Below are 27,549 nucleotides of genomic sequence, written 5' to 3' on the forward strand. Positions count from 1 at the left end.
CAACAAAGTCTACAACTATTTGAGAAATCAAATGGCAATAAAAAAAAAAGAAAGTAAGAGAATAAAAGAGCAAATTTTCACAGACACAAAAAAAGAGAAATAGAATCACAAGTACAGGGGAGATTGGAAAAATTAATTTGAAATCGTGTACATAGAAGTATGCTAACAAAATATAAAATATTGATGAAATAAACAATTTCTGAGGAAATGCAAAAATTAAAGTTAATGAAAAGCTTTAATAGTATATAACAGGCATGAAAAAAATCTGAAAAATATGATCAAAACTACAACCTTAGCTAACATTAACAAGAAAGTGGTAAAACTCATGTATTAATATAGTAGTGGTATAAATGCAAATTGCAAATACAAATAATCTTTCCAAGAGGTTGTAAAAGTTTTATAAATGTTTATATATATATATATATAAATAAATATAAATAAATATAAATAAAAATAAATATATATAAAATGTTATGGTTGTTGTTGGTCATGGGGCTTGAACTCTGGGCCTCAGTGCTGTCCCTCAGCTCTTCAGCTCAAGGCTAGTGCTCTACCACTTGAGCTACCAAGCCACTTCCAGTTTTCTGGTGGTTTATTGGAGATAAGAGTTTCACGGACTTTCCTGCCTGGGCTGGTTTTGAACCATGATCCTCAGATCTCAGCCTCCTGAGCAGCTAGGATTACAGGCATGAGCCACTGGTGCCCGGCTAATGTTTATATTCTTTAACCTAGTAATCCCACTTCTGGGAAGATAATAGAGCAAGTTATAAAAGATTTTAGGGAGGGCTTGGAAGGTGGGTCAGTGGTAGAGCGCTTGCCTTGCATGCATGAGGCCCTGAGTTCAATTCCTCAGCACCACATAAGCAGAAAAAAAAAGCCAGAAGTGGCGCTGTGGCTCAAGTGGTAGAGCACTAGCCTTGAGCTGAAGAGCTGAGGGACAGCGCCCAGGCCCAGAATTCAGGCCCACAACTGGACCCACCCCCCCAAAAAAAAGATTTTAGGGAAAAGAAATTATAGTCTATGTTTTCTATATGAGAAAGATTGTTATTTACTATGAGGGAAAACGAAAGGAAGTATCATATTCATCACTACAGGAAGATAACAAATCAAGTAAAACTTGAAGCAGAATAAAGACCTCAAGCAATAACTAAATAGAAAAGTTGTAAAACCATAAAAATTTGTAACCATAAAAAGTTAATGTTTAAATATGAATATGATTATGAAACTTCATGTCAATGTCAAAAATAAGTCTCAAAAGACACATGACATAAAAGCAGAAAGATGATAATCTTCATCATATAAAGTCTATCAAAAGATTCTATTTTTTCTTTGAATTTGATATTAAAAAATTGTATTTTCAAATACCCACTACAAGAGTAAGACTAGAATGACTTTCATTTGCTACAAAATAAGTACACCAGCCTTTTGTGACTCATACATTTATGAGGTATGAGGCTGAGATCTGAGGATAGAAGTTGAACTCCAGACTAGGTAGGAAAATCTGTGAGATTTGGATCTCCAGTTAACTACCAAAAAGCCAGAAGTAGAGCTGTGGCTCAAGTGGTAGAGCACTTGCAATGAGCAAAAATAAGCTCAAGGATAGAACCCAGGGCCTGAGTTCAAGCTCAAGGACCAGTAGAAAAATAGTTTCTATAAACAACATGTAAGAAAAAGAAAACAACTTACATTCTAGATTTAGCTCAAATTCCTCAAAGCATCAGCTCCATGGCATTGAATATAAATTCTCATTATTTTATTAGGAATCTAGTTAGGAAATATCAGTCTTGGGATTTTATGAATCTTACAGTGGGACACATGGGATAATAGAGATTGTAGAAAAAGATTTTGAGTAGTCATTTTAGAAGAAAATTAAGAACCCTCCTGGCCCTTTTATTTCAGCCACATGGAAGGAAAAAAACATAAGAAAAATGACTCCACTAATAAATGTGACCTTGTAATATAAAATGTCTTGGAAAAGGACAAGATTTATATTTCCACCATTTGGGGAGGATCAAGGAGGAATGTGGGAAGGGAGTGGTATTCTCTCTTCCTTTCTGATTTAAAACTTTGAAAAAAGTGTGTATTTGGAAGAAGCTAGACTTGGGAAACTGCTTTTTTATACCTGGCAAGTTTCCTATGAAATTTTCATGTTCATCAGGGAGCATGTATTACTGCTTTTGTACTCTGAGTAGAAATTAGATATTAAAGGAAATTGCTATTTTTGTTTAAAAACAATGTTCAAGTTTGTAAGAGTAACTTTAAAATATACAGTAAACTTTCATTTCTATAAATAAAAGTAAAATTTATGAACTTCCTCTCCACTTGCTCATTCTACCATTGCATTTTCTTTTTTAAAATTGAATTTCTCAATGTAGATATATTTAAAAGTGAAATTGAACAAATTAAATAAGATTGAGGAAATAGAATTTAAGAAACTCAAATGTTTTCTGTTTATAGACATTTCAACTTGGCAAGTTCCTGGGCAAAATAGCATGATCAATTTCCTACCTCTCTCTCTCTCTCTCTCTCTCTCTCTCTCTCTCTCTCTCTCTCTCTCTCTCTCTCTGACACCCGAATAAAATGCATCTGATTACCAGAACTGACATTTGAAAGTTAAGGTGCCATTCTCTGTCTCTTTGCATCAAACCCTATCTTATCCTTAGTATTTCTTAGTACAAAATAAAACTAACAGAATCAGAAAGAATGGCACTGCCCCATTTGTAAGGAAATAGAAAGACTTGGAAAAATTATATTAAGTGAAGTAGGCCAGGCCCAAAGAAACAGAGGTCCCATGGTTTCCCTTATTTGCAATAACTAGTATATGTCTGAGACAAGCAGAAAAGGTCAGATAAGTTGATGTTAGGTGAAATGAACCCCAAGATAAGGACTCAAATGGTTTTTCTTTCTTGCTATTGTTTCTAAGATATTTATAAGATATTTCTTTGTTGCTTTGTATGTCCCTCACCTATGGTATATATATCCCCTGTTTTCACTGTATTTGATGTTGGTATAATTTGTGGAGGGGAAGGGCAAAAACGAATTGTTTAAATAGGGATACAGGTGGATCCATTGCAACAATGAGATGTACAAGACATTATGTCGAAAAATGAACTTTACAACTTTGGCAGGGAGGGGGGAATGGAAGGCGGGGAGTAGAAAAATAAAATAAACTAAATAAAAATATTGCAAAAAAAAACAAAAAAGAAAGTTGGGGTGCATAATTATACCTTTATCTGTATGGAGCTTTTTTTCTTGCACTAGTAGAAATCTTTTCATAAAAGTGTTTTTAAGATATTAATTAAAGGGGCTGGGAAGGTGGCTCAGTGGTAGAGTGCTTGCTTTGCATGCATGAGGCCCTGGGTTCAATTTCTCAGCACCACATAAGCAAAAAGAAAAAAGCCGGAAGTGGCGCTGTGGCTCAAGTGGCAGAGCAGTAGCCTTGAGCTGAAGAGCTGAGAGACAGCACCCAGGCCCAGAGTTCAGGCCCCACGACCGGACCCCCCCCCAAAAAAAGTTATTAATTAAACTGAAAAATAGATCTGACTATAAGGAATGCACTAATTTTTTGTTAGGTAAATTACATAGGAATTTCTTTTCTTTCTTTCTCTCTTTTTTCTTTCCTTCCTTCCCTCTTTCCTTCCTTCCTTCCTTCTGTCCTCCCTCCCTCCCTCTTTCTCTCTCTCTTTCTCCCTCCCTCTCTCTTTCTTTCTTTCTTTCTTTCTTTCTTTCTTTCCTTCTTTCTTTCCTTCTTTCTTTCCTTCTTTCTTTCCTTCTTTCTTTCTTTCTTTCTTTCCTTCTTTCTTTCTTTCTTTCTTTCGTCTTGTGGCTTGAACTCTCAGCCTGGGCACTGCCCCTGAGCTGCTTTTTCTCAAGAATAGTACACTACCACTTGAGCCACATGCCACTTCCAGCATTTTTGGTAGTTTATTGAAGATAAAATTCTCATGAACTTTCCTGCCTGGGTTGGCTTCTAACTGAGGATCCTCAGATCTCTGCCTCCAGAGTACCTAGGATTTCAGGCATGAGCTACTGGCTCCCAGAAGGAATTTCATTTTTACTTTTCGAGTCCTGTGGTCTTTATTTTGCTTTTGAAGTTTATTTTATTTCTTCTTAGTTTATTTTAGTTTTAAATTATTTTACTTTTCATTTGTGTGTGTGTGAGTTCTTGGTCTTGAACTAAGTTTCTAGGTGCTGTCCCTGAGCTTTTGTGCTCAAGGTTCCACTTCTGAATTTTTGGTAGCTAATTGGGGATAGGAGTCTCATAGACTTTCCTGCTTGGGCTGGCTTCAAAATAAGATATTAAGATCTCAGCCTCCTGAATAGCTAGGATTACAGGTGTGAGTCACTAGCACCTGGCTTATTTGACTTTTTATTTTATTGTATTAACTTACATTAGTTATAGGAGGGGGAATAGTGTTTATCATGTGCAATAGTATTGTGGATATAAAATTAAATGTGGTCATTGAGTATACTAATTTTAGATGTCAAAATAATTTTTTCATTATGATTTTATGCCACTATTTTAATTTCTACATTACTATTTTATGTAAACCAAAGCATCTGTAACAGTGAAACCATAGACTAGTAGAAGAAATTATAGGTTATTGTTTATCTGACCTTGACATTGAAAAATACCATTTTACATAAAAGCTGTGTGTGTTGTTGAGATGTGAAAAGAAATGTTAGATACACAAATTTAACTAATGGTTGATATAATAACAATATATTTGAAATGACCCTATGTAAATATGTAGTTTAAAATAGAAAGCAAACAACATACTGGCTAAGTATATACAAAATATTTTGCACACAAATGAATAATATACTAATATACAGCTCTTATTACTATCTATGAGGTCAAGCCCAATGGATCATTATGTGAACACACAAGACCTAGAAAAGCATGTCCAACTGAATTGCTTGTGGCAGTAAATGACTTTGTTCTTTGCTTGTTATACATTTCTCCTGAATGTTAACTTTAAAAAGCTTCCTTTAAAGCCCTGAAAAAATACCTTTATGAAAAGAAACATTAAGGACAGCACTGAAAGTCAAATTCTTCATGTTGAAATCTTTCAGTTATGAATAAGAGCTAGTAAGCTACTAACTGAGCCAATAAAGTAGCCACAGAAATGGAAAAACCTAATAGAGCTAGTATGGTTAGTGAGGTACAGACTAGAAGAGAAAGTAAATATCAAACTATCGGTATCTTTTAGTCCATTAAAATCCTTAAGCCTAGTATTTGTTTCCCAATATACCTTCAATGTCACTGTGTAACAGAAATGCAAAAACTTCAGAAGAAAGAATTCTTTGAGTATACTTAATGTTAAACTGTAAAGAACTTCTTTACAAAGTTCTTCTGTAGTCTGTCATTTACCTAGTTTAGACATAAACATCCTGGTTTGTACTGAAAACAGTTATATTTGTATAATATATCCCTTCAAGATTTAATTCTTACTATGTATGATATATATACATATATGCTATTTGGATTGTTAATATTAACTTATCGATATTATTGTATATTGCTGAGTGAGAAAAGAATTCTATAATTAAGAAGCACATGAGCAGTCTTCTGTTTTTGCATGCCTTCACAAAATCTAGAGAACAAAATGGAAAATGTATAAGAAGATTTTTTGTTGTAGAGGATATTATGGCTTCTTTCTTTTCTGTCTCCTCTTTCTTCTCCGTTTTCCTTTGTCCTTCTTCCTTCCTCTCCTATCTACATTAACAAAATTTTAGAGTTTTGTAGAATGAAAACTTAAAATAAGAAAAACTAAAAATGAATTAGTGTAACAAAAGAAATATATTTTACTTAGACATTTGAGCTTATTAGCAGAGGATGACTAATCTTATATTTTTCTTTTCTCTAATCATTTCTTACAACTTATTAGATCTGGAGTATTTTTTCTTTTTGGTCGTGGGGTTTGAACTCTGGGCCTGGGCACTGAACCTCAGCTCTTCAGCTCAAGGATAGCACTCTACCACTTGAGCCACAGAGCCACTTCTGCTTATGTGGTGCTGAAGAATCGAACCCAGGGCCTCATGCAAGCAATGCAGGCACTCTACCACTGAGCCACCTTTCAGCCCCTGGAGTATATATTGAAAGTCTCCAATATTAAGTTCTGCAGGTTTATAATCTACACAACGGGATAATATTTTCTTTTTCTCTTATCTTCAAATGTGTGTCCATATTAATACACTTGTATGTACATATGAGTGTTTAACAGTACCATCATATTTGTACATTTTTCCAGTGCATTGTTACCTTTTGATTGCATGGTTTCCATACTCTCCTCTTCTCAGGTATATCAGAACACACCTGAAAGCTTAGAAGTTTGACTCAATTTACATTAGAGTTTGAATCATCTTGGAAAGTCAACATTTAATAAGTATTTTCTGGCCTGGTGCTGGTGGCTCATGCCTGTAATCCTAGCTACTCATGAGGCTTAGATCTGAGAATCGCAGTTCAAAGCCAGCCCAGGCAGAAAAGTCCCTGAGATTCTTATTTCCAATTAATCACCAGAAAACGAACTGGAGTTGTGACTCAAAATGGTAGAGCACTGACCTGAAGCAAAAAAGCCCAGGGACAGAGCCCAAGCCCTGAGTTCAAGCTCTATGACCAACAACAGCAACGAAAGGATAAGTATTTTCCAAGATCTACTGATTTGTTTTATACATTTAAATACTTTTGTATGTATAGATCTCATTGTTTAACTGTAACAAAGGAAATTGGTGTGCTAATACTTGACCTGTATTTCATGCAGTCTTTGAGTAATTATCTGTTGTTTCCTAATAATATAACATATTTTCAGGAAATTAATTCAGTTCCAGTAAAAACAGTAAAATGTTACAAATAACCAAAGCCAAAAAAATTGATCACCTATCTAACAAGCTTGAGAACTATGTTGAAATCCCAGTACAAACAAGATAACAAATCATTGAAATTTTATATTTGTGATTGTGTCTCTAGTGCCTTGTACTTAGAAGGTTTTCAATAATTTTGTATGAATGAATGTGAATGGATGAACAGGTAATATATTTCATGCCATTATCATTTTGACCAAATCGTTGTTCTTCCTCTAATAATATTTTCAACCTCTTATTATTCCATTTTTTCCCTATTTCACTGTGGCCAAGATTCTTAAAAGTGTGGGCCTTTTTCCCGCTCTATGATATGTTTATTTTCTACCTTCCCTTTCATGACAAGCCTAAACCTTTATTATTCTTCAGATTCTAAATGTCATTTATTCAGAGAGGATCTTCTTGATTACCCATTCCATGAGCCTTTTGGTTATTTTTTTTACCAGGACACTTTTTTTCTAAAGCTAGTTACTATAGTTTCCAATTTAATTACTTTTATTTTTCAACTGTTATTTTCTATCACTTGACTATACATCCTTAAGAGCAAGATTCTTAGTTTATTTCTGTATCATCATTGTTGAGAACAGTATCTACAGTATCTAACTCCTAACAAATATTCAAACAATATTCCAAAAATAAATATGAGAATGATTGGGAGTGGGGAATGAGGGCAACCTCTGGCTCAAAATTAATGTTTCATAGACATTAACCTCATATGCCTTAGGCATTCTTTTCTTAAGGCCATTTTATACCTCCATAAATGAGTACATGGTTCCTTCCTAGTTTCTTGCTTTTATTTATTATTTTCCTACTATGATTACGAAATCGCAGAATAGAAGGTAGGACAGTAGGCTACAGGAAATTTCTGATCATTGAACTTTGAGAATGCGTTTTTTTTAAAAATTTTATTTTATTTTATTTGAGAACATACTGTACAGAGGGCTACAATTACATGGGCAGGATAATGCATACATTTCTTACCAAGCATTGCAGCCTCCTCCTTTGTTTACCCTTCACCTCCCTTCCCAGCCTCCCCCTTCCCCCCACCCAATTATACCCCCTCCCCCCCACACACCGACATTGTAAAGTTGGTTTTGACATGACATTTTGTACTTCTCATTGTTGCAACAGGTCCACCTGAATCCTTAAACGACTTGTTTGTCCCCATCTCCTCCACATGTTATACTGACATCAAATATAGTGAAAGCGGGGGTTACACTGTGGGGGAGGGACATACAAAGCAACAAAGAAATAATCTTATAAATGCGTTAGAAACACATGCATGAAAGAAATGAAAACATTAAAATACATATTTAAGGGTTCATTTTCCTAACATCACATTATCTGACCTTTTCCGCTTGACTCATACCTATACTAGATATTGCAAATAAGGGAAACCATGGGACCTATGCTTCTTTGGGCCTGGCTTACTTCACTTAATATAATTTTTTCCAAACCTTTCCATTTCCTAACAAATGGGGAAATGTCATTCTTTCTGATGGAGGCATAGAATTCCATTGTGTATATATACCACATTTTCTTGATCCATTCATCTACTGAGGGGCATCTGGGTTGGTTCCATATCTTAGCTATGGTAAATAATGCTGCAATAAACATAGTTGTGCTGGTAGCTTTAGTGTGGTCTTGTTTGTAAACATTTGGGTAAATGCCCAAAAATGGGATTGCTGGATCATAGGGGAGATCTATGTGAAGTCTTTTGAGGAACCTCCATACTGCTTTCCAAAGTGGTTGAACAAGTTTACATTCTCACCAACAATGAAGTAAGGTTCCTTTCTGTCCACATCCCCTCCAGCATCTGTTGTTGTTAGAGTTCTTGATTTTTGCTGTTCTAACTGGAGTGAGGTGATATCTCAATGTTGTTTTGATTTGCATTTCTTTTATGGCTAAGGATGTTGAACATTTCTTCATGTGTCTATTGGCCATCCTTCTTTCTTCTTCAGAGAAGCTTGAGAATGCGTTTTTAATCCTCAAGCAATGAAGAGAGGTGCTAAAGAAAATATCAAAGAAATTATTTAAATCATCCAAGAAAAAGAAACAGTCACTGATTTAGGATGACTGGAAGGCAAGATTTCTGAAAGTCAGAGGAGGAAGGACGTAAGTGCATGGCATGGAGGCAGTCCTGCTGCTGGGGTAGACTACACAGAAGATTCATTATTGAGGGAAGATGTGATGACTGCCAAATAGGTCTCCTAGGACTCAGACTCTACCATATGAATGTCAAACATACAAGCATTTGTTTATTAATAATCATAACTGATCCAATTAAAAATTCTACCTGTGTTAGGCTTTCTCATACATATTATAACATGTAATCTCTGAACACTTTTGTAGCATTTTAAGGACAGAGGATAGAATCATAGCCAAGATACAAGGATCAGTTTGGCACAAGTAAGGCTGAGGCATAGGAAGGAGGCCTGAGTTACATTTTGCATCAAATGCCATTATAAATAAATATTTTAGCATTAGTTTTTAATTTTATGCTTTGTACTCTCTGATTGAAGCTATCCTAGAAATCCTAGTTGATCTTGCCAAACTTTTGATGAATGATTCTATTGGCTCCAGTGCAAAATCCAGCCAGGAGGTGGCTCTTTCAGCAAATACAAACAGCTTTCAAGAAGTGAACACTGCTCTTCTATGGTAACTTTACTGCTTGCTTTTATGAAAAGGTTTTATATAAAGTAAATATATATTAAAAAGCACCAGTCAATCTATTGTAAATTTTAAAGCCAGCTAGCAATGAACACTAGATCACAGAAATGATGCCAATCTAATAAAGGCAGGCAGAAACTACTTACTTTGGTTAGTTGAGTGTTCTGCTTAGCTAGGAAGTTTTGTTTCTCTGTATGATACACAGTTCAATCCTAGAAGCACAAATAAAAAGATATCTCAGAACTTTGGGGTTAATCATGGAAGGTACCATTGCTCTGAGAAAGCTTGGAAGAAGTCAAATATGCCTCTCTATTCCAGACATAAAATCCTAAAAAGGAAGGAAATGAGAATTCAAACATGGCAATAATCAGAGAACATCAAGAAACAAGTAATATTAAAATGAATTTAAAAGTTTTATAATCATGTATTGTAGAACCAGTCTCATTATATTGGAGAAGAATGGATTGAAAGACTTTATGGAGACTGTGAAAATGGAACAATGAAGTTTATCAAGATTGGTCCGGAGAAAGAGAAGGAAGAATGAGCAAGAATAATAGAAGGGGTGAGTTTGACTAAATTATAATGTATACATATATAGACATGTCAAAATGGGACACGTTTGTGCATATTATTTTATTGATGATAAAAGAATGTGAAAGAAAAAGATTATAAAATTAAAAACAGGGAAGTTTTCTTAGAAAATAAAGCTCCAGTTCCTCAAAAGTCTAAACAGAACAACCCTATGATCCAGCAATCCCACTCCTGGGCATTTACCCAAATAAGCACAAATAAGGCCAAACTAAAGCCACTAGCACAACTCTGTTCCTTTTTGTCATAGCTAAGACAAGGAACCAATCCAGATGTCCCTCAATAGATGAATGGATCAAGAAAATGTGGTATACAGACACAATGGAACTCTAGGCTTCCAACAGAAAGAATGACATTGCCCTGGAAAAAAAATCATATTAAGTGAAACATATGTTCCATGCTTTTCCTAATTTCTAATAATTAATATATGTCTAGGATAATCCTAGTGGAAGATCTCAAAGGCTCAATAGTTATGTGCATAAAATCATATAAAATGATGTTTGTCAAAATGAGCTCCAAGAAATAGAAACAAGAGATTTTTCTTTGTTGTGTTTAATGCACTATGTGAAGTTATTTCTTCTTTTCTTTCATTTTTCCCCCTTTGGTTTGTTCCCTGTTGTCACTGTTTTTGATTTTGGTACCCTGTGTCTTATATATATGTTTTTGATTTGGGAAAGGGGAACAACAAAAAGGTGAGACAAAAGAAAAAGATTGAAACAATGCAACAGCGATACTCAAAAAACACTGTTGGAAATGAACTTTACAACTTGGGGAGAATGAGGGAGGGAAAGTGGGAGAAAAGCGAGGGAGAGAGTAACAATGTTCGACAAGAAAAATCCTCATTACCTTACATATGTAACAGTAACCTCCTCTGTATATCACCTTTACAATAAAATTAAATATTAAAAAATATATAAAGCTCCAATTTAAACTAAATATTTAAAGATGGATTCTTTCTTTGTGTACTTGCCATAAATCTTGCTTGTTTTCTTCAGGTGATATAGAATATTATTGTAGTTTTGATCTGCATTTCATTTATGGCTAAGTATATTGAACATTTCTTAAGGTATTTGTTAGCCATTTGCATTTCTTCTGAGAATTGTCAGTTTAATTCACTTGACAATGTATAAACTGGATTTTTTATCTTTAGCTGTTTATTTTTGAATCCTAAGTAAATTCTGCATATTAATCCTTCATCTGTTAAAAGATCAAGATTCTCTCTCAACCAGTGTTTATTTCTTGGTTCTGGTAATTATTTCTTTTGCTATGCAAAAACATTTTAATTTGATATAGTCTCTTCCAATGTGTTGTCTATGCTTTCTTGTAATTAATTTAAGCTTTCACGTCCTCCTTTGGAATTTTTGATCCATTTGGAGTTGATTTTTTTTACAAGGCAAAAGGTAGGAATTTTAATTATGACCTTCTACATGTTGATAATCAATCATTAAAGAAGTTGTCTTTTTCCCCTGTATGTTTTGACTCATTGCCAAAAATTAGTTGAATATCATTAGTTTTATTCCTTGGGCTTCCATTCTCTTCCATTGGTCTTCAGGTCTGTTTTTATACCAGACCATGCTGTGTTTGTTACTATGGCTCTGCAGTATAATTCAAAGGCAGTACTGTAATTTCTTCCACTGTTGCTTCTTTTATTCGGAATTGTTTATGATACTGGGAATCTTTTTTACTTCCTTATCAATTTTTAGTTTGATTTTTCTGATTGTGTGATGAAAGACATTGGGATGTTAATAGGTATTTAATTGAATCTCTATATCCTATTAGCATTATTTCCATTTTCATGATATTAATTTGACCAATTTGTAAGTGTGGGAAGCCCTTCCATCTTCTGATATTTTCAATTTCTTTCTTCAAATTTTTATAGTTCACATTGTAGAGGTATTTCACTTCATTGGTTAAGTTAATATCTAGGTATTTTATTGTTTGCACAGCTACTTTGAATATAATTTCTTAGCCTTTTCATTATTGTTATATAGAAAATCTCTTCTACCCTATTTCTTTGGAGATGGAAAGACTTGGAAAAAGTTATATTAAGTGAAGTAAGCCAGGCCAAAAAAACATAGGTCCCATGGTTTCCTTTATCTGCAATAACTAGTATATGTCTAAGACAAGCAGAAAAGTTCAAAAGCTATGTACATATAACCATATAAGATGATGCTAAGTGAAATGAACCCCAAGATAGGGACACAAGAGGTTTTATCTTTCTTGCTGTTTTTTTTTGTTTTTGTTTTTTTTTTTTAATTTAATTTAATTTTATTTGTGAACATACTGTACAGAGGAGTTACAATTACGTGGGCAGGATAATGCGTACATTTCTTACCAAGCATTGCAGCCTCCTCCTTTGTTTACCCTTCACATCCCTTCCCAGTCTCCCCCCTCCCCCCCAATCCCAATCCTTCTCCTTCCCCCCCTTCCCCCCCCCCCCCGCACCGACGTTGTAAAGCTAGTTTTGGACATGACAACTTGTACTTCTCATTGTTGCAACAGGTCCACCTGTATCCTTAAACAACTGTTTTTTCCCCATCTCCTCCACAAGTTATACTGACATCAAATATAGTGAAAGCAGGGGTTATACTGTGGGGGAGGGATATACAATCTTGCTGTTTTTTAATGTACTTATAATGTGTGATTTTGTTGTTTCTCTGGTATGTTCTTCCCCAATGGTATAACCCCTGTTTTCACTATATTTGATTCCAGTGCCCTGCATTTTGAGTATACACTTTTCTAATTTGGGGAGGGGAAAGGAAATAACAAAATGCTGAAATAAGGATACAGGTTGATGTAACAATGAGATGTACAAGTCACTATGTTGAAAATGAAATTTACAATTTTTGGGGGGAGGGAGAGGTTGGGGAGGAGGGAAGGGATGGTAGGGGAAAAACAAAGGAGGGGTAACAATGCTGGATAGGAAATGTACTGATTACCTTACTCATGTAACTCTAACCTCTCTATGTAGTATCTTTACAATAAAAATATATATTAAAAAATAAAACTAGTATTAAATTAAAATAGCTCTTAATTTTTGTGCTGGTATTATATCCTGCTACATTTCCAAACATGTTTATCAGATCTGGAAGTTGTTATTTTTAAATGGAATCAGTAGAATCTGTTAACTTTAGGACAATCTGCAAATAGGGTTAATTTGACTTCTTTCCCTGTTTGAATCCTTTTCATTACTTTCTCCTGTCGTATTGCTTTTACTACCAATTCCAGTACCATATTAAATAAGAGTGAGAGGAGTGGACATCTTTTCTCATTTCTGATGTTAAGTAAAAGATTTAAATGATTCTCTATTTAATATGATGTTGGCTGTAGGCTTGTCATATACAAGAATTATCAACTAGTGCAACCACTGTAGAAATTAGTATGGAGTTGAATCCAAAACTACAAATACATCTACCTTATCACCCTACTATACTACTCTCAGACATATATCTAAAGAAGTCTACAATAAATATACAAATATATATATATAAATAAATTTACAAAAAGATACCTGAATATCTAATACTATTGCAGTGCTGTTCATAATAGCCAGGCTGTGAAATCCACTGATGTGCTCATAGAAATGGATAAAGAAAATATAGTACATATGGACCACAGAATATTACACAGCCATAAAGAAACTGAAATAATGTCATTTGCAGGAAAATGAATAGAAAAAAAGAATATCACATTGAACAAGATAAACCAAGCTCAAAAAGCCAAATTGTATGTTTTTGCTCATTTGTAGAAGTTAGAACTAAATATGTACATATTCATGTATATTTACATTTTAATGTATATATACAATATATTATATACATACATGCTTATATGTATATATATCTGTGTATACATAAAATATTTATATTTGTTTATACATGTATATACACAGAAAGAAAACATGATTCTAACTATTGGACTATATAAGATCATCGGGAGGAAAGGAGAAGGTAGAAGAGTAGAGGTGAGTAATTTCAAAATACAGCGCAACTATATACCAACTCTCTAGCTGGGTGGCATATGCAATCTCAGTGATAGCTATTGGTCAATAGGGGATTACATGTGTGGAATGAGAAAGTAATAGGATTATCCTGAATAAACATGAACATCTGAAATACCATAGTGAAATCCCTTAGTAACATTAATCCACAATAAAATATAAATGACAAGAAAGTAAAACAGGCTCTGTTGGAGGGGTGGATATCAGTAGGAGAGGGTAGCATGAAAGGAGAGGGATAATGAAGGTGAATATGTTAGACATCATTTATCTGTATGTATGAAAACTAGAGTCTTTAAAAATAGCTTTTAGAAAGGGGAGAGAATAGGAAGAGAGACAGAGGGGGTAACTTTGATTTGTGTATATTGTATGCATATGTAGGAATGTCACAATGAAATTCTCCTTGTACAAGTACTGTATGTTAATGAACTACAATAACATAAAAAGTATGGAATTTTTAGGATTGTAATAGCAGATATAAAAATTGAAAGGACAGAAATTGTCATGGAAAACAAAAATTCAGTAAAGGACTCCTTGAGCAGGTAAGATCTGTAGTAAGTTTTGAAAATAATGAAGATAGTAATAGTATGCATGACTAGAAAGGTCAGAAGACATTTTATTAGAAAGCTTCCTTGAACAACATTTGTGAAAAAAAGTAGCATGACTGGGTGAGAAACAAATAAGACAGAAATCATTAGAACTTTTTCAAAAATAACATCTGTCTCCAAAATAGAGAATGAAAAGGTAATCTTAAAGTGAAGAATATAAGCCTTTCTTGCTAAAAGACATAGTTTAATGGCATGTGTTTGTATAAGAGTTTCTTCATGACTTATTTAAATATTTACAGGGGAAAGCTATCATTTCTAACTTTCATAAGATTTTCTTTTTCTCTTTTCCTTTTTGGCAGTACTGAGACTTGAATTCAGAGCCTTCTACTCAAGAGGTTGGTACTCTATCAGTTGAACCATGCCTCTACCCCTGATTTTTTGTAAGTAATGGAGCTTCAACTCAGGGCCTGGGAGCTGTCCCTGAGCCCTTTTTGCTCAAGGCTAGCGCTTTACCACCTTGAGCCACAGCACCACTTCCAGTTTTCTGGTGGTTAATTGGAGAGAAGAATCTCATGGACTTTGCTGCCCAGGTTGGCTTCAATCCACCATCCTCAGATCTCAGCCTCTGAGTAGCGAGGATTTTAGACGGTACTGGGCTAGCCCTACTTTTTGCCAGCTGGTTTCTAGATAGGATCTGTGAAGCTTTTCTGCCTGAGAGTGGAAGGATCAAGGATCTGCTTTTGCTGATTATTTTGGAGATAGAATCTGACAGATTCTTCTGCCTGGGCTGACCTTGACCTTTGATCTTTCTATGCTTAACCTCTGAATTAACTAGCGTTATAGGTGTGAGTCATTAGTGTCAGTATGCATAAGATTTTCTTAAACGGACTGTGACTTACAATTTCAAAAATACCTTTTCTGTTCTAGAACAATTCTCAAATTTCAAAATGGAACTTAATAAGAAAAAGCAAAGTATATCTCATGGATTGTAGCCATATTTTTTCATAGTACCTGAGTCTTCCATAAGCCAGATATGATTTTTGCATGGTTTCAAGGCGAGGGCAGTTCAGAGAGGAAAACAATGACTTACTCCTGTTGGGTGAGAGGGCAGAAGAGGGCGCCACAGGCTTTAGGAGCATTTTGTAGAGCTAGTGCTAGCCCTTTAAGTAGAATGGTAGTCAGAAGGATGAAACATTATTATTGTTTAAAAATAATTATTGGGTGTTCCTGTGTAGGCTGTTACAGGAAATGTTTCTTCAGAAGATAGAAATAACCATGTTCAAAATGAATTTCATTAACATTTAAGTTTTCTGAGAACCTAAGGTGTCAGAAGATCACATGTTGACAAAGTAGGGTACGATTCCAGGATTCCCAGATTCTCTCTCTTTCTCTCTTCTCTCTCTCTCTCTCTCTCTCTCTCTCTCTCTCTCTCTCTCTCTCTCTCTCTCTCTCTCTCTCTCTCTCTCTCTCTCTCTTGTTCTGTTCTGTATTTTCTAAAAACCATACGACTAAATCTAGTAACAATTTATATATAATATATATATGCGGTAATACAACAAGGAATTGTTTCAATCAATTAGATGGGAAGTTACTGAAGTATTTATGGACAAAATGGCATTTTATCTGGGAATTAAAAAAGAATTTAGTAAAAATTGAGCAGGAGAGTATATAAATGCATGATTCACAATATGTTCTTAATTATTCATTGCTTCTAAAACAATTTGAGATCTGTGGAGCAAGGCTTTTTCTCAAGGAATAACAATCAAGTAAACAAAGCAATATATTTTTAGCACTTATTAACATAGAATGTTAATAAGTCACCTGTCAGGCCAGAGTAGTATCAGTAAAATGGATCCAGGGATATAAAATTGAGACTGATTACAGAAAATTTTACTGACATTTTCCTGGAAGAGAATATTCCTTTTGAATGTACACAAACAAGGGCCATAATAGGATTTCTTGTTATATAACAAAATGGCCAGTCTACATAACAAACAACCTAACTTAATGTACAGAATATTCTCTATCCCCCAAACATAAATTAGTATGTCAACAAAATTCCTAGAAACTAAAATTGTGATAGAACATCATTTGAACAGTATGTTTAGATCATTTTTCAATGGTTTATCATTTTTTTATTGTGAAGATACCTTACAGAGGGGTTACAATTACAAGGGCAAGGTACTGAGTACATTTCTTATCAAGCATTGTTGCCTCCTGCTTTGTTTCCCCTTCCCATCCCTTCCCAAAGAAGTTATCTTATATATGTGTTAGAAACAATTGTAAGAAAGAAAAAACATTTGAATCCTTATCTTGGGGTTGATTTCGCCTAACATCAACTTATCTGACCATTTCTGCTTGTCTCAGACATATACTAGTAATTGCAAATAAAGGAAACCATGGGACCTATGTTTCTTTGGGCCTGGCTTACTTCACTTAATATAATTTTTTCCAAGTCTTTCCATTTGCTAACAAATGGGGCAATGTCATTTTTTCTGATGGAGGCATAGAATTCCATTGTGTATATATACCACATTTTCTTGATCCATTCACCTACTGAGGGACATCTGGGTTGGTTCCATATCTTAGCTATGGTAAATAATGCTGCAATAAACATAGTTGTGCTGGTAGCTTTAGTATGGTCTTGTTTGGGATCATTTGGGTAAATGCCCAAAAGTGGGATTGCTGGTCTCATATCTAAAATGTACTTGGTACTCAAAAAATTAAATCCCCCAACAACAAATCCTCAAAGGAACAACCACCCAATAAATAAATGGATTAAAGACTTAAAGAGAAACTTCTCTGAAGAGGAAAGAAGGATGGTCAATAGACACACGAAGAAATGCTCAACCTCACTAGCCATAAAAGAAATGCAAATAAAAACAACATTGAGATACCACCTCACCCCAGTTAGAATGGCTATAGTCAAGAACTTTAATAACAACAGATGCTGGAGGAGATGTGGACAGAAGGGAACCTACTGCATTGTTGGTGGGAATGTAAACTTGTTCAACCACTTTGGAAAGTAGTATGGAGGTTCCTCAAAAGACTCCACATAGAGCTCCCCTATGACCCAGCAATCCCACTTTTGGGCATTTCAATGGTTTTTCTATGTGTTTTTTCTGCCCCAGAAAGCCAGATAAGAAAGTAACAAAGAACTGCTTAAATTTCAACAAACAGGTATGTGGGGATGATTTTTACTGACCTTTGAACATACTAGTAGTTTAGTTTTTTCTCTCCATAGGAAGCCATGTTTTTGCTAATTTACCCTGAATTTTTAAATTTTCCATATTTTATAAATTTGTTTTTTGTTCCTTGATATGTAGGTAGTAATTTGCCAAGAAAGAAACCAGCTCAGTTGTATACTGAGCATCGACAAGCAATAGTTCTTCTTATTAAAATTTTGTAATCTGTCCTTGAAGGAAGGTTCTGGTGAAACAATTGATACTTTGAAAACATTTGCAAAATCTCAACTACACTATTCTGTCCTGTGGGTATCCTTGTTGCAATGAGTCATTTACAACTTTTGGGGGTAATGGGAGGGCTAGGGAGGAGTGTAGGTATGGGAAGGAAAGGATAGTGGAACAACAACAAGGGAAGGGATAACAATGATACACAAGTAATGCACTCTTCGCCTTACTCATGTAACTGTAACCTCTCTGTACAGCAACTTTACAATAAAAAAACCTCAACTACACAAAGTAAGGGTCATGAGCAATAGAAGGATTTTAGAAAAGCTAACTGTACAAGGGCTGTAAGCATGTTGAAAAGTACAAAGATAAATGAAACCAGGTACTTGAAAAGATAGACTAATATCAGATCTTGGTTAGAGTTGAGTTACCTACTTGTGAGCCAGTTTTAGATAGTATGAAAGAATAAGGCCAAAATATGAAGTGCTGGCTGTACGGAAGCTAAAATGAGATTGATAAACTTCGGAACTGAGTTTGCCTTAACTTTTTGAATGAAATACCACAAATTTTAGTTTAAAAAAGACACATTGATTTAAAAGTATTGCATAGCGCTGTAGGCATAAATGTTCTAAAGCAATAGATGTGTGTACAAAGTGAAACAGGGAAAGCTTATATACAGGGAGAATGTGGAATTTAAGAATAAGGTTAGATTGGTGGTTTGGATTCTGACCACAGTTTTTTTGTTTTGTTTTTTTGTTTTTTTGGGGGTCCAGTCGTGGGACCTGAACTCTGGGCCTGGGCTCTGTCCCTTAGCTCTTCAGCTCAAGGCTAGCTCTCTACCACTTGAGCCATAGCACCACTTCTGGCTTTTTTCTTTTTGCTTATGTAGTGCTGAGGAATCGAACCCAGGGCCTCATGCATGCAAGGCAAGCACTCTACCACTGAGCCACCCTTCCAGTCCCCTGACCACAGTTTTAATGTGATCTTATCATGTTCCTCTGGCCCTTAGTATCTTTACTTGATCATTAAATATCATTGTACTAAATGGACTTCCAGGCACTTTTTAGTTCTGAAACCTTAGTTAAAGCCACAGGGAATGAATTACTGCAAATTTGCTAGGTTTTGATTACTCTTCACTTATAACTAACAGCAAATAATGATGCTAATTAATATTCATTTATTTAGAGCCTCTTGCTATCATTCTAGTTATGCTGACTCTAAAGGAGGGTTATATTTGTTTTGGAAATATATGGTACTGCTTCTCTACTGCTCAAATCTAGAGATTAAGACAGATAAAGTAGAAATGACATGGTTCAATGAGGAGAGTGCTTGTCTAGTCAAAGTAAAATGATGAAGAAAGTATATAATTATACATACTAAGCACATTATTATACACACTAAGTGCATTATTGTACATGTTAAACAGTGACAAACAGATATGAAAATATCATGTGCAAGGTAATAAAAGATAGGAAGAATGTTAGAATTTGAAAAACACAGATTTTGTGATTTTATCAATGGTCACTAAAAGATGAACTAACTAAATGAGATTACTTTTCTATCCAGATCTTTAATTGCCTCCCTTTACTAAGTGCTTTGTGTTTTAGTCTACACAGTGCTCATTTGTTCCCAGAGCATCAATTCTGCGTGTTATCTTCAGCAAAAACAACTTGTTTCCTAGATGAGAGGTTGTCTTACCACAGGGTTACATTGCTTTTCTTGGAAATCACTCCAGCACATCTATAAACAGCCACCATTTAAAAATTTTTATTGTAAAGGTGATGTATGGTGGGATTATAGTTGCATTATTCAAGTAATGAGTACTTTTCCTTTTGAACAGTACTTCCCCTCCCTCATTGTCTCCAAGTTTTTCCCTCCCAGCTTCTCTCCCCACTAAGTTATATAGTTCGTTTCCAACAAACTGTGTAATGGGTTTCACTGCTGAATTAATTCACTCTTTGTCCCATCATTTCTGTGCTTCCCCTTTTCCTCCCCAAATCAGATAAACTTATATACAAGACAAAGGGTAAAGAAATTTAAAAAAAACAGCAACAGAAGGGAATTAACCAAAGAAAAAAGGAAAGAAGAAAAGAAAACAAGAACCACAAACAGCAAAATATAAAACCTCTTATATCCACTTTTTGGAGTTCATTTCGATAAGCATCATTTTATATGATCATGTGCACATAGCCCTTGCGATTCTCTCCTAAGAATATCCTTCTTTGGTCTCACTGTGTGAATGTTTACATTGCAGTTTTTAAACGTTTTTATTGTAAAAATACTGTACAGAGAGGTTTCAGTTACATGAGTAAGGTAATGAGTACATTTCCTATCAAGCATTGCTACCTCCTCCTTTGTTTATCCCCTACTATCCCTTCCTTTCCACCTCTACAACTACTCCCACCACTCCCCCAAGTTGTAAAGTTCATTTTCAGCATAGGGTCTCATACATCCCATTGTTACAATGGGTCAATCTGTATCCTTATTTTGTCATTTTGTTATTTCCCTTCCCCTCCCCAAATTAGAAAAATGTATATAAAAGGTGGAGGGCACTGACATCAAATACAGTGAAAATAGGGGTTATACTGTGGGGAAAGCACATCCAAAAGAAGCAAAAAATCACATAGTACATTTTAAATACGTGAAAAACAATAGCAAGCAAGAAAAAAACAGTTGTGTCTCTATCTTGGGGTTCATTTCACTTAACATCATCTTATATGGTTATAAGTACATAGACTTTGATGTCTTCTTCTTGTCCTAGTCTTATACTAGTTATTGCAAATTAGGGAAACCATGGGACCTATGTTTCTTTGGGCCTGGCTTACTTCACTTAATATAATTTTTTCCAAATCTTTCTATTTCCTGACAAATGGGAGATGTCATTCTTTCTGATGGAGGCATAGAATTCCATTGTGTATATATACCACATTTTCTTGATCCATTCATCTACTGAGGGGCATCTGAGTTGGTTCCATATCTTAGCTATGGTAAATAATGCTGCAGTAAACATAGTTCTGCTGGTAGCTTTAGTATAGCCTTGTTTGTTATCGGTTGGGTTACATTGCTGTTTAATTAATCATGTCCAGGTGTAATTACTTGTCTTTTTTCTGTCTATTGGGTTTACTTGTAGATTAATAGATACATTCTAGTTATTATAAATGAAGGAAACCATGCAGCTGTTTCTTTGAATCTGGCTTACTTCACTTAGGAGAATTTTTTCCAAGTCTTTTTTTATTTTATTTTTTTATTTTTGATTTTTTGGGTCTGGTCGTAGGGCCTGAATTCTGGTTATGGGCATTGTCCCTCAGCTCTTCAGCTCAAGGTTAGTGCTCTACCACTTGAGCCACAGTGCCACTTCCGGCTTTTTTCTTTTTGTTTTTATGTGGTGCTGAGGAATCAAACCCAGGTCTTCAGGCATACAAGGCAAGCGCTCTACCACTGAGCCACCTTCCCAGCCCGCAAGTCTTTTTTTAAAATAAGTTTTTTATTGTGAAAATACTGTACAGAGGGTTATAGTTACATGAGCAAGGTAATGAACACATTTCTTATCAAGCATTGTTGCCTCCTCCTTTGTTTTTCCCATACCATCCCTTCCCTCCCACCTCCTCAACTACACTACCCTCCTCTTTCCCTCGCCCCTGCCTAAATTGTAAAGTACAATTTTCAACATAGTGTCTTGTACATCTCATTGTTGCAATGGGTCAACCTGTATCCTGTATCCCTATTTAAATAATTTGTTTTTTCCCTTTCCCTCCCTAAATTTTACCAACATCAAATACAGTGAAAACATGGGTTTTACCATGGGGGAGGGACATACAAAGCAACAAAAAATTCACATGTTATCTTATAAATACATTAGAAACAATAGCAAGCAAGAAAAAAAACCCTTGTGTCCCTATCTTAGGGTTCATTTTTCTTAACATCATCTTATCTGACCTTTTCTGCTTGTCCAGGACAATACTAGTTATTGCAAATAAGGGAAAGCATGGGACCTATGTTTCTTTGGGCCTGGCTTACTTCACTTAATATAAGTTTCTCCAAGTCTTTTCATTTCCAAACAAATGGGGCAATGTCATTCTTTCTGATGGAGGCACAGAATTCCATTGTGTATATATACATACATGCATACATATATATATATATATATATACACACACACACACACACTATATATATATATATATATATCTATATATATATATATATATACATTTTCTTGATCCATTCATCTACTGAGGGACATCTGGGTTGGTTCCATATCTTAGCTATGATAAATAATGCTGCAATAAACATAATTGTGCTGGTAGCTTTAGTATGTTCTTATTTGTGATCATCCAAGTCTTTCTTTTTCCTTATGAATGAAGCACTGTCATTCTTTCTAATACAAGCATAGAATTCTTTTTTGTCTATATATCACATTTTCTTGATCCATTCATCTACTGAGGGGTGTCTGGATTGATTCAATATCTTGGCTATGGTAAACAATGCTGCAAAATACATGGTAGTGCTGGTGACTTTAGTGTAGTATGGTTTGTGGTCAATTGGATAGATGCCCAGAAGATTGCTGGGTCAGAGGGAATCTGAATGTTTAGTCTTTTGAGGAACCTCCATACTGTTTTCCAGAGTCGTTGAACAAGTTTACATTCCCATCAACAGTGTAGTAATGTTCCCCTTTGGCCACATCCCTGCCAGCATCTGTTATTGTTAATTTTCTTGATAATGGCCAGTGTAACTGGGTTGAGGTGGAATCTCAATGTTGTCTTGATTTGCATTTCTTGTATGGCCAGTGATGTCAAACATCTCTTCATGTGTCTATTGGCCATTTCTTCTTCAGAGACATCTCTCTTTAAGTCTTTAGCTCACTTATTAATTGGATTGTTGTTTCTTTTAGGATTTATTTTTGGGAGGCTTAATTTTTTGAACTCTTACTATGTTTTAGATAGAAGCCCTTGTCTGATGCATAGCGAGTAAAAATCATCTCCCATTCTGTGGGCTTTCTATTTATCTTGCTAACTATAGCCTTTGCCATATAGAAGCTCTTCAGTTTGATGCAATCCCACTTATCTAGTCATTTGTTGATTTGTTGAGATTCTGTATCCTTATTTAGTAAGTTCCGATCTGCACCAAGGAGTCTTAGTGTATTATAGGACGGGATTGAGGAAACACGAAGAACCACCCTTTTTCAAAATGTGTCAGAACAGCAAGAGAGACAAGCACTTGCTGTTTATAAATATTGATCTAAAATGCTGTCTTCAACTGATGGTTAGGATCAGGCTCAAATGGCAGCTTCAACTTTGGAGCTGAATAATGTTTTTGCAAAGTATAGTATGGATTCTTTATCATGTGAGTGGGTGCCAAGGAGGTATTTGAATATTTGCAACTCAGAAAAAAAGACAAAGTTAAAGTCCTAAATGAAAAAAATGTTATGGTGACTCATTTTCTAGTGTACTTCATAAGAAGTAATATACTAGGGTTAAGATTTTTAAAAGCTTATTGATACTCAGTTACATTTCGCTTCAATAGGGTAAATAGGACCCAGTAACATTTTTACCATACTATAATTTTTCAACTCATCACATTTGTCAAGGTTTTGTGTTTACTAGGTTTTTGGACAAGAGATTAATGAATATTTCTTATATGTAAATAGCATCTACAATTCTAAGTTCATAAATATAACAGAACCTAGGAACATAAGTCAGTAGATATTATTTTCATTTTAAAGAAGAGGAAATTGAAAGCTAGCAGGAGAGGTGCATCTGAGTTGTGTTATACAGTACCAGCAGAGCAGGAAACCCAATTGTAGTACCAAAGCATTCAAACTCAGGAAATTCGCAGTTTTATCTTTCTAGGTTGTCACTGGAAGTAGTAATCCTGACCTCTACTCTCAATTTCAAAGATACGGGAAGCAAACTCAGTTGTCTACTGTGCTAAGAAAACTCAGAAAGAAAAGTTTCAAAAAGTGGAAATGAATAATGTCAACCATTTTGAAAAGGTCAGAGATGATGAGGACTTGAGAAAATATCACTTTGTGTATTACTTTGGAAGTAATTAGTGCCTCTCAACTATAAAATTTTCACTAGAAAATATAGAAAGCAGATTTTAGGAAAGAGTAGGAGGCAAAGGTATGTATGAGAAAGGTAAAGGTCATTGGTAAAAGTTTGGGGCTGGAAAAAATATATCAAATGGTGGTATTTTTTGAACCAGAGTTTTACAATGTTTAATGGTATGCAAATATCTTTTACATTAAACATTGAAACAAAATGACAAGTACATGAGGCAATAAGGTCAACATAGATTGTACTTATCATTAATAGTAAATATAAACATCTAAGAGTGTGCTTTTTGCACTTAACCATTACCTACAAAAACAAAAGCAATGAGCTATTAACACTTTAGAGTGACATGGGACCATATATCCCAATAGGTGTATTCACATTTTCCACTAGGATTGAATAGTGCCACCCATACTGTTGCCAGATTCTGAGGAAAATCTTTTCAGACTTCTTATGGTACCATTGTTTAAACCCTTCTGAATGTTCTAGCTATTTCCCCTCTTAAAAATTCTACTAGATGAGCAGGGTTTGGTGGCTCATGCTTGTAATCTTAGCTACTCAAGAGGCTGAGATCTGAGGATCAAGGTTCAAAAGCCAGCCCAAGCAAGAAGGTCCATGAGACTCTCCTCTCCAATAAACCACCAGAAAACTGCAAGTAGCACTGTGGCTCAAGTGGTAAAGCAGTAGCCTTGAGCACAAAAAAGGCTCAGGGACAGTGTCTAGGCCCAGAGTTCAAGCCCCATGACCAACAAAAAAAAAGATTATACTAGATGAATCTGTTTACAATCTTCAGTGAAAACAAGCAACTCAGGACAAGAAATAGGTAAATGCAAATGTGACAAACTAATAATAGTCCAGAGACACAGTAGTCATTTCCAATATTTTGAATTAGTTTGTAAATCAATAAAGGTGCATGTCCATACATATACATCCATATGCTATTATTTATTTATTTTTGTACAATATTCCCATGGCAGCCTTTCTCTGTAGTGCTTTGATAGGTACCTCAAAATAGCAACCTATTTATATGAGGATGCAGGGAAAGTCTGACTAACACTATTGGCAAATTATCAAGTTCTCCTCCAATCTCACACATTTCTCCTTCTTCTTGTATTTCCCTGACTTCTTTTTCAGGCTTAATCCCCAAGTTGAATTATAATCTTTCAATGTCTGTCTATTCTCATTCTTCTCCTATGTATGATTGAAATGTGAATACATGGAATCCGTTAACCTGAAAGAAAACATCTCCATGGTCTGGGCAGTTGATCAGGTCATATTTCATCAGCCACAGTGGGTACTATCTGAGAATGTTAGGCATTCATGAGGAGCCCGACTTCAGTTTCGCTTGAGCTTTATAAATGGATCCTCCTGGGATTTCATGGCTTTGCTTCATTCAAAATATATATGTGTTTTACATGATGGGTAATCCCCAGATGCACCTGTTTTGTTGAAATTAATTTGCCCATTCAAACAACTCAATATTTCCTATGATTCTCAAACGTTCAAACAAGTGTAAGCCATTAGTCCTTCATTTTAATATTTGCAATAATTATTTCACATATCTCTATAGCTAATGATATATTTTACATGATAATAAAAGCTTAAGATAACATTCCTATAAAGATATCTTCAATCTTACATGGTCTGCCATTCAAAGATCTCATGGTACCACATAAAGACACATAGTAGTCACCTTCTTCTACTGTACATATATATGTATATATATACATGTATATGATACTGCATATGGAAAATACTAAATTGCTCCATAAATACCTATATATCCACTTTCACATTTTACTTACGCTGGAGGTATAACTTTTTGTGATTGTCAGGTTCTTAAACTTGCTTACCTGGCATCATAACTATTAGGTTCACAGTATTGATAAACACACTCACAACTGAACCCATAAATAATGATAGCAAAATTGGCCTTGGAACAGAAATATTCCTTTGCCTGCTATACTGAAGCTATGAACCCATTCCATTGATTTGAATGGGCCTATTGTCAGTCTCTATGTTTAACTGATATTTAGATCAAACCACCTGAAAAAAGTCCCTGCTAACCACTCCCTAAGTTCAATTCAAATATCATTAATGGATTAGAATCAGAAATGCCTTAGTTACTTCTCATTTATCTTTGCAATCAAAGGGATGAATGGAAAATAATAATAGTAAAGCTTTAAATGACTTTATATATGTGGCTGAAGTTAAGATTAGCAGAATTTCCTGTTTTAGAGTGTTCTAGTTTATCTGTTATTTTACTGTGTTTAGTTCACATATTTTCAGCGTCTATTCAGTGACAATATCTGGCCTTTCTGGAAGAGGAATCTAACAAAAGGTAACAATCTTTGTTTGTCAAAGCTTACACTTTCAAATGAAAAGATATTTCCACGTAGATTCTCAACTACTTGGGAAAAAGGTTCCTTGAGCATAACAAAACAAATAAAAATTTAGTTACAGTCAGATTTTTTTCCTGTCTATACCAAATGATAACTAACCGACTAAACACACACACTCAAGCAGAACTCTTACAGTTAAAACTTGGTTCTAGTTATTTACAACAGAAGATGCCAAAATACTTGTTCTTTCCATAAACCACAAAATAACAGGCAAGAGGCAATCAATCTTGGAAATTTGGTTGAAGTAGCGTTAACCAAAAATTATGCAGAACATCTCTTTTCTCTACTTAGGGAAGCAATCTAAGGTAAGATCTAGATAATGAACAGATTAATTAAATTGCTAAAGCATGAGGAAGAGTCTGCTGAGTTCATTACAAAGAATTCATTCTTTCATTAAGTAGTAATTGCTTTTCAAGGCTCACAAACCTCCACCATCTCAATTCCTACCCATCTATCCACTAGAACTACAACTCACAAAAACATCTAGACACTTAGAAGAGGAAAATAGTCAGGGTGGGTCAGCACCCACTTTTTCCTACTGTTCTTTCCATTAGTTAGTTATGATGGTTAAAAGCATAAACTATGGTACCAGAATGTCTGATGTTAAACTCTGTTTCAAACCTTTTATGTTAGTGTGACTTTATCAAGTCAATCTATGCCTCTGTAGCTCAGTTTCTTTATCTGCAAAATATAATAGAACCTATGCTGGGCACGAGTGGCTTACATATGGGTTGAAATAATTGATCATTATTTTTTAAGTCACAGAACTCCTTAGCATGTGCTTTTTATGACATTTTAAGTCAAGCTTTGTATTTTTGGTTACATTGAACAGCAAACATGCATCTTTTTTTTATTTGCTGTGTTCAATGAGATGTGCACAAATAGGCTTATTTTCTGTTTGGGGTGTACTGTATTCATAGGCTTCATGTGGAGATGGTTGTACTCATGCAAGTGTGTTTTCACAATTTTTTTGGTAACTGTTACCAGTTTTTATTCTCTATGGAAACAACCACTGTATTG

General features: G+C 34.9%; 1 protein-coding gene across 1 annotated transcript in view; it reads right to left on the bottom strand.

Annotated features, from left to right (window-relative positions):
* Positions 1–9,677: 9,677 nt before the first annotated feature.
* Gpr174 (G protein-coupled receptor 174) overlaps positions 9,678–27,549 on the bottom strand; it is a 68,867-nt gene continuing 50,995 nt past the window's right edge. Inside the window, exon 5 of the mRNA XM_070040137.1 lies at positions 9,678–9,743. Coding sequence (XP_069896238.1) covers positions 9,738–9,743 — 6 coding nt within the window. The 3' untranslated portion in view covers positions 9,678–9,737. The remainder of the gene's footprint in view (positions 9,744–27,549) is intronic.

The sequence above is a fragment of the Dipodomys merriami genome, unplaced genomic scaffold, assembly GCF_024711535.1.
Source record: "Dipodomys merriami isolate MVZ:Mamm:240054 unplaced genomic scaffold, mDipMer1.0.p SCAF_3, whole genome shotgun sequence".
NCBI lineage: Eukaryota > Metazoa > Chordata > Mammalia > Rodentia > Heteromyidae > Dipodomys > Dipodomys merriami.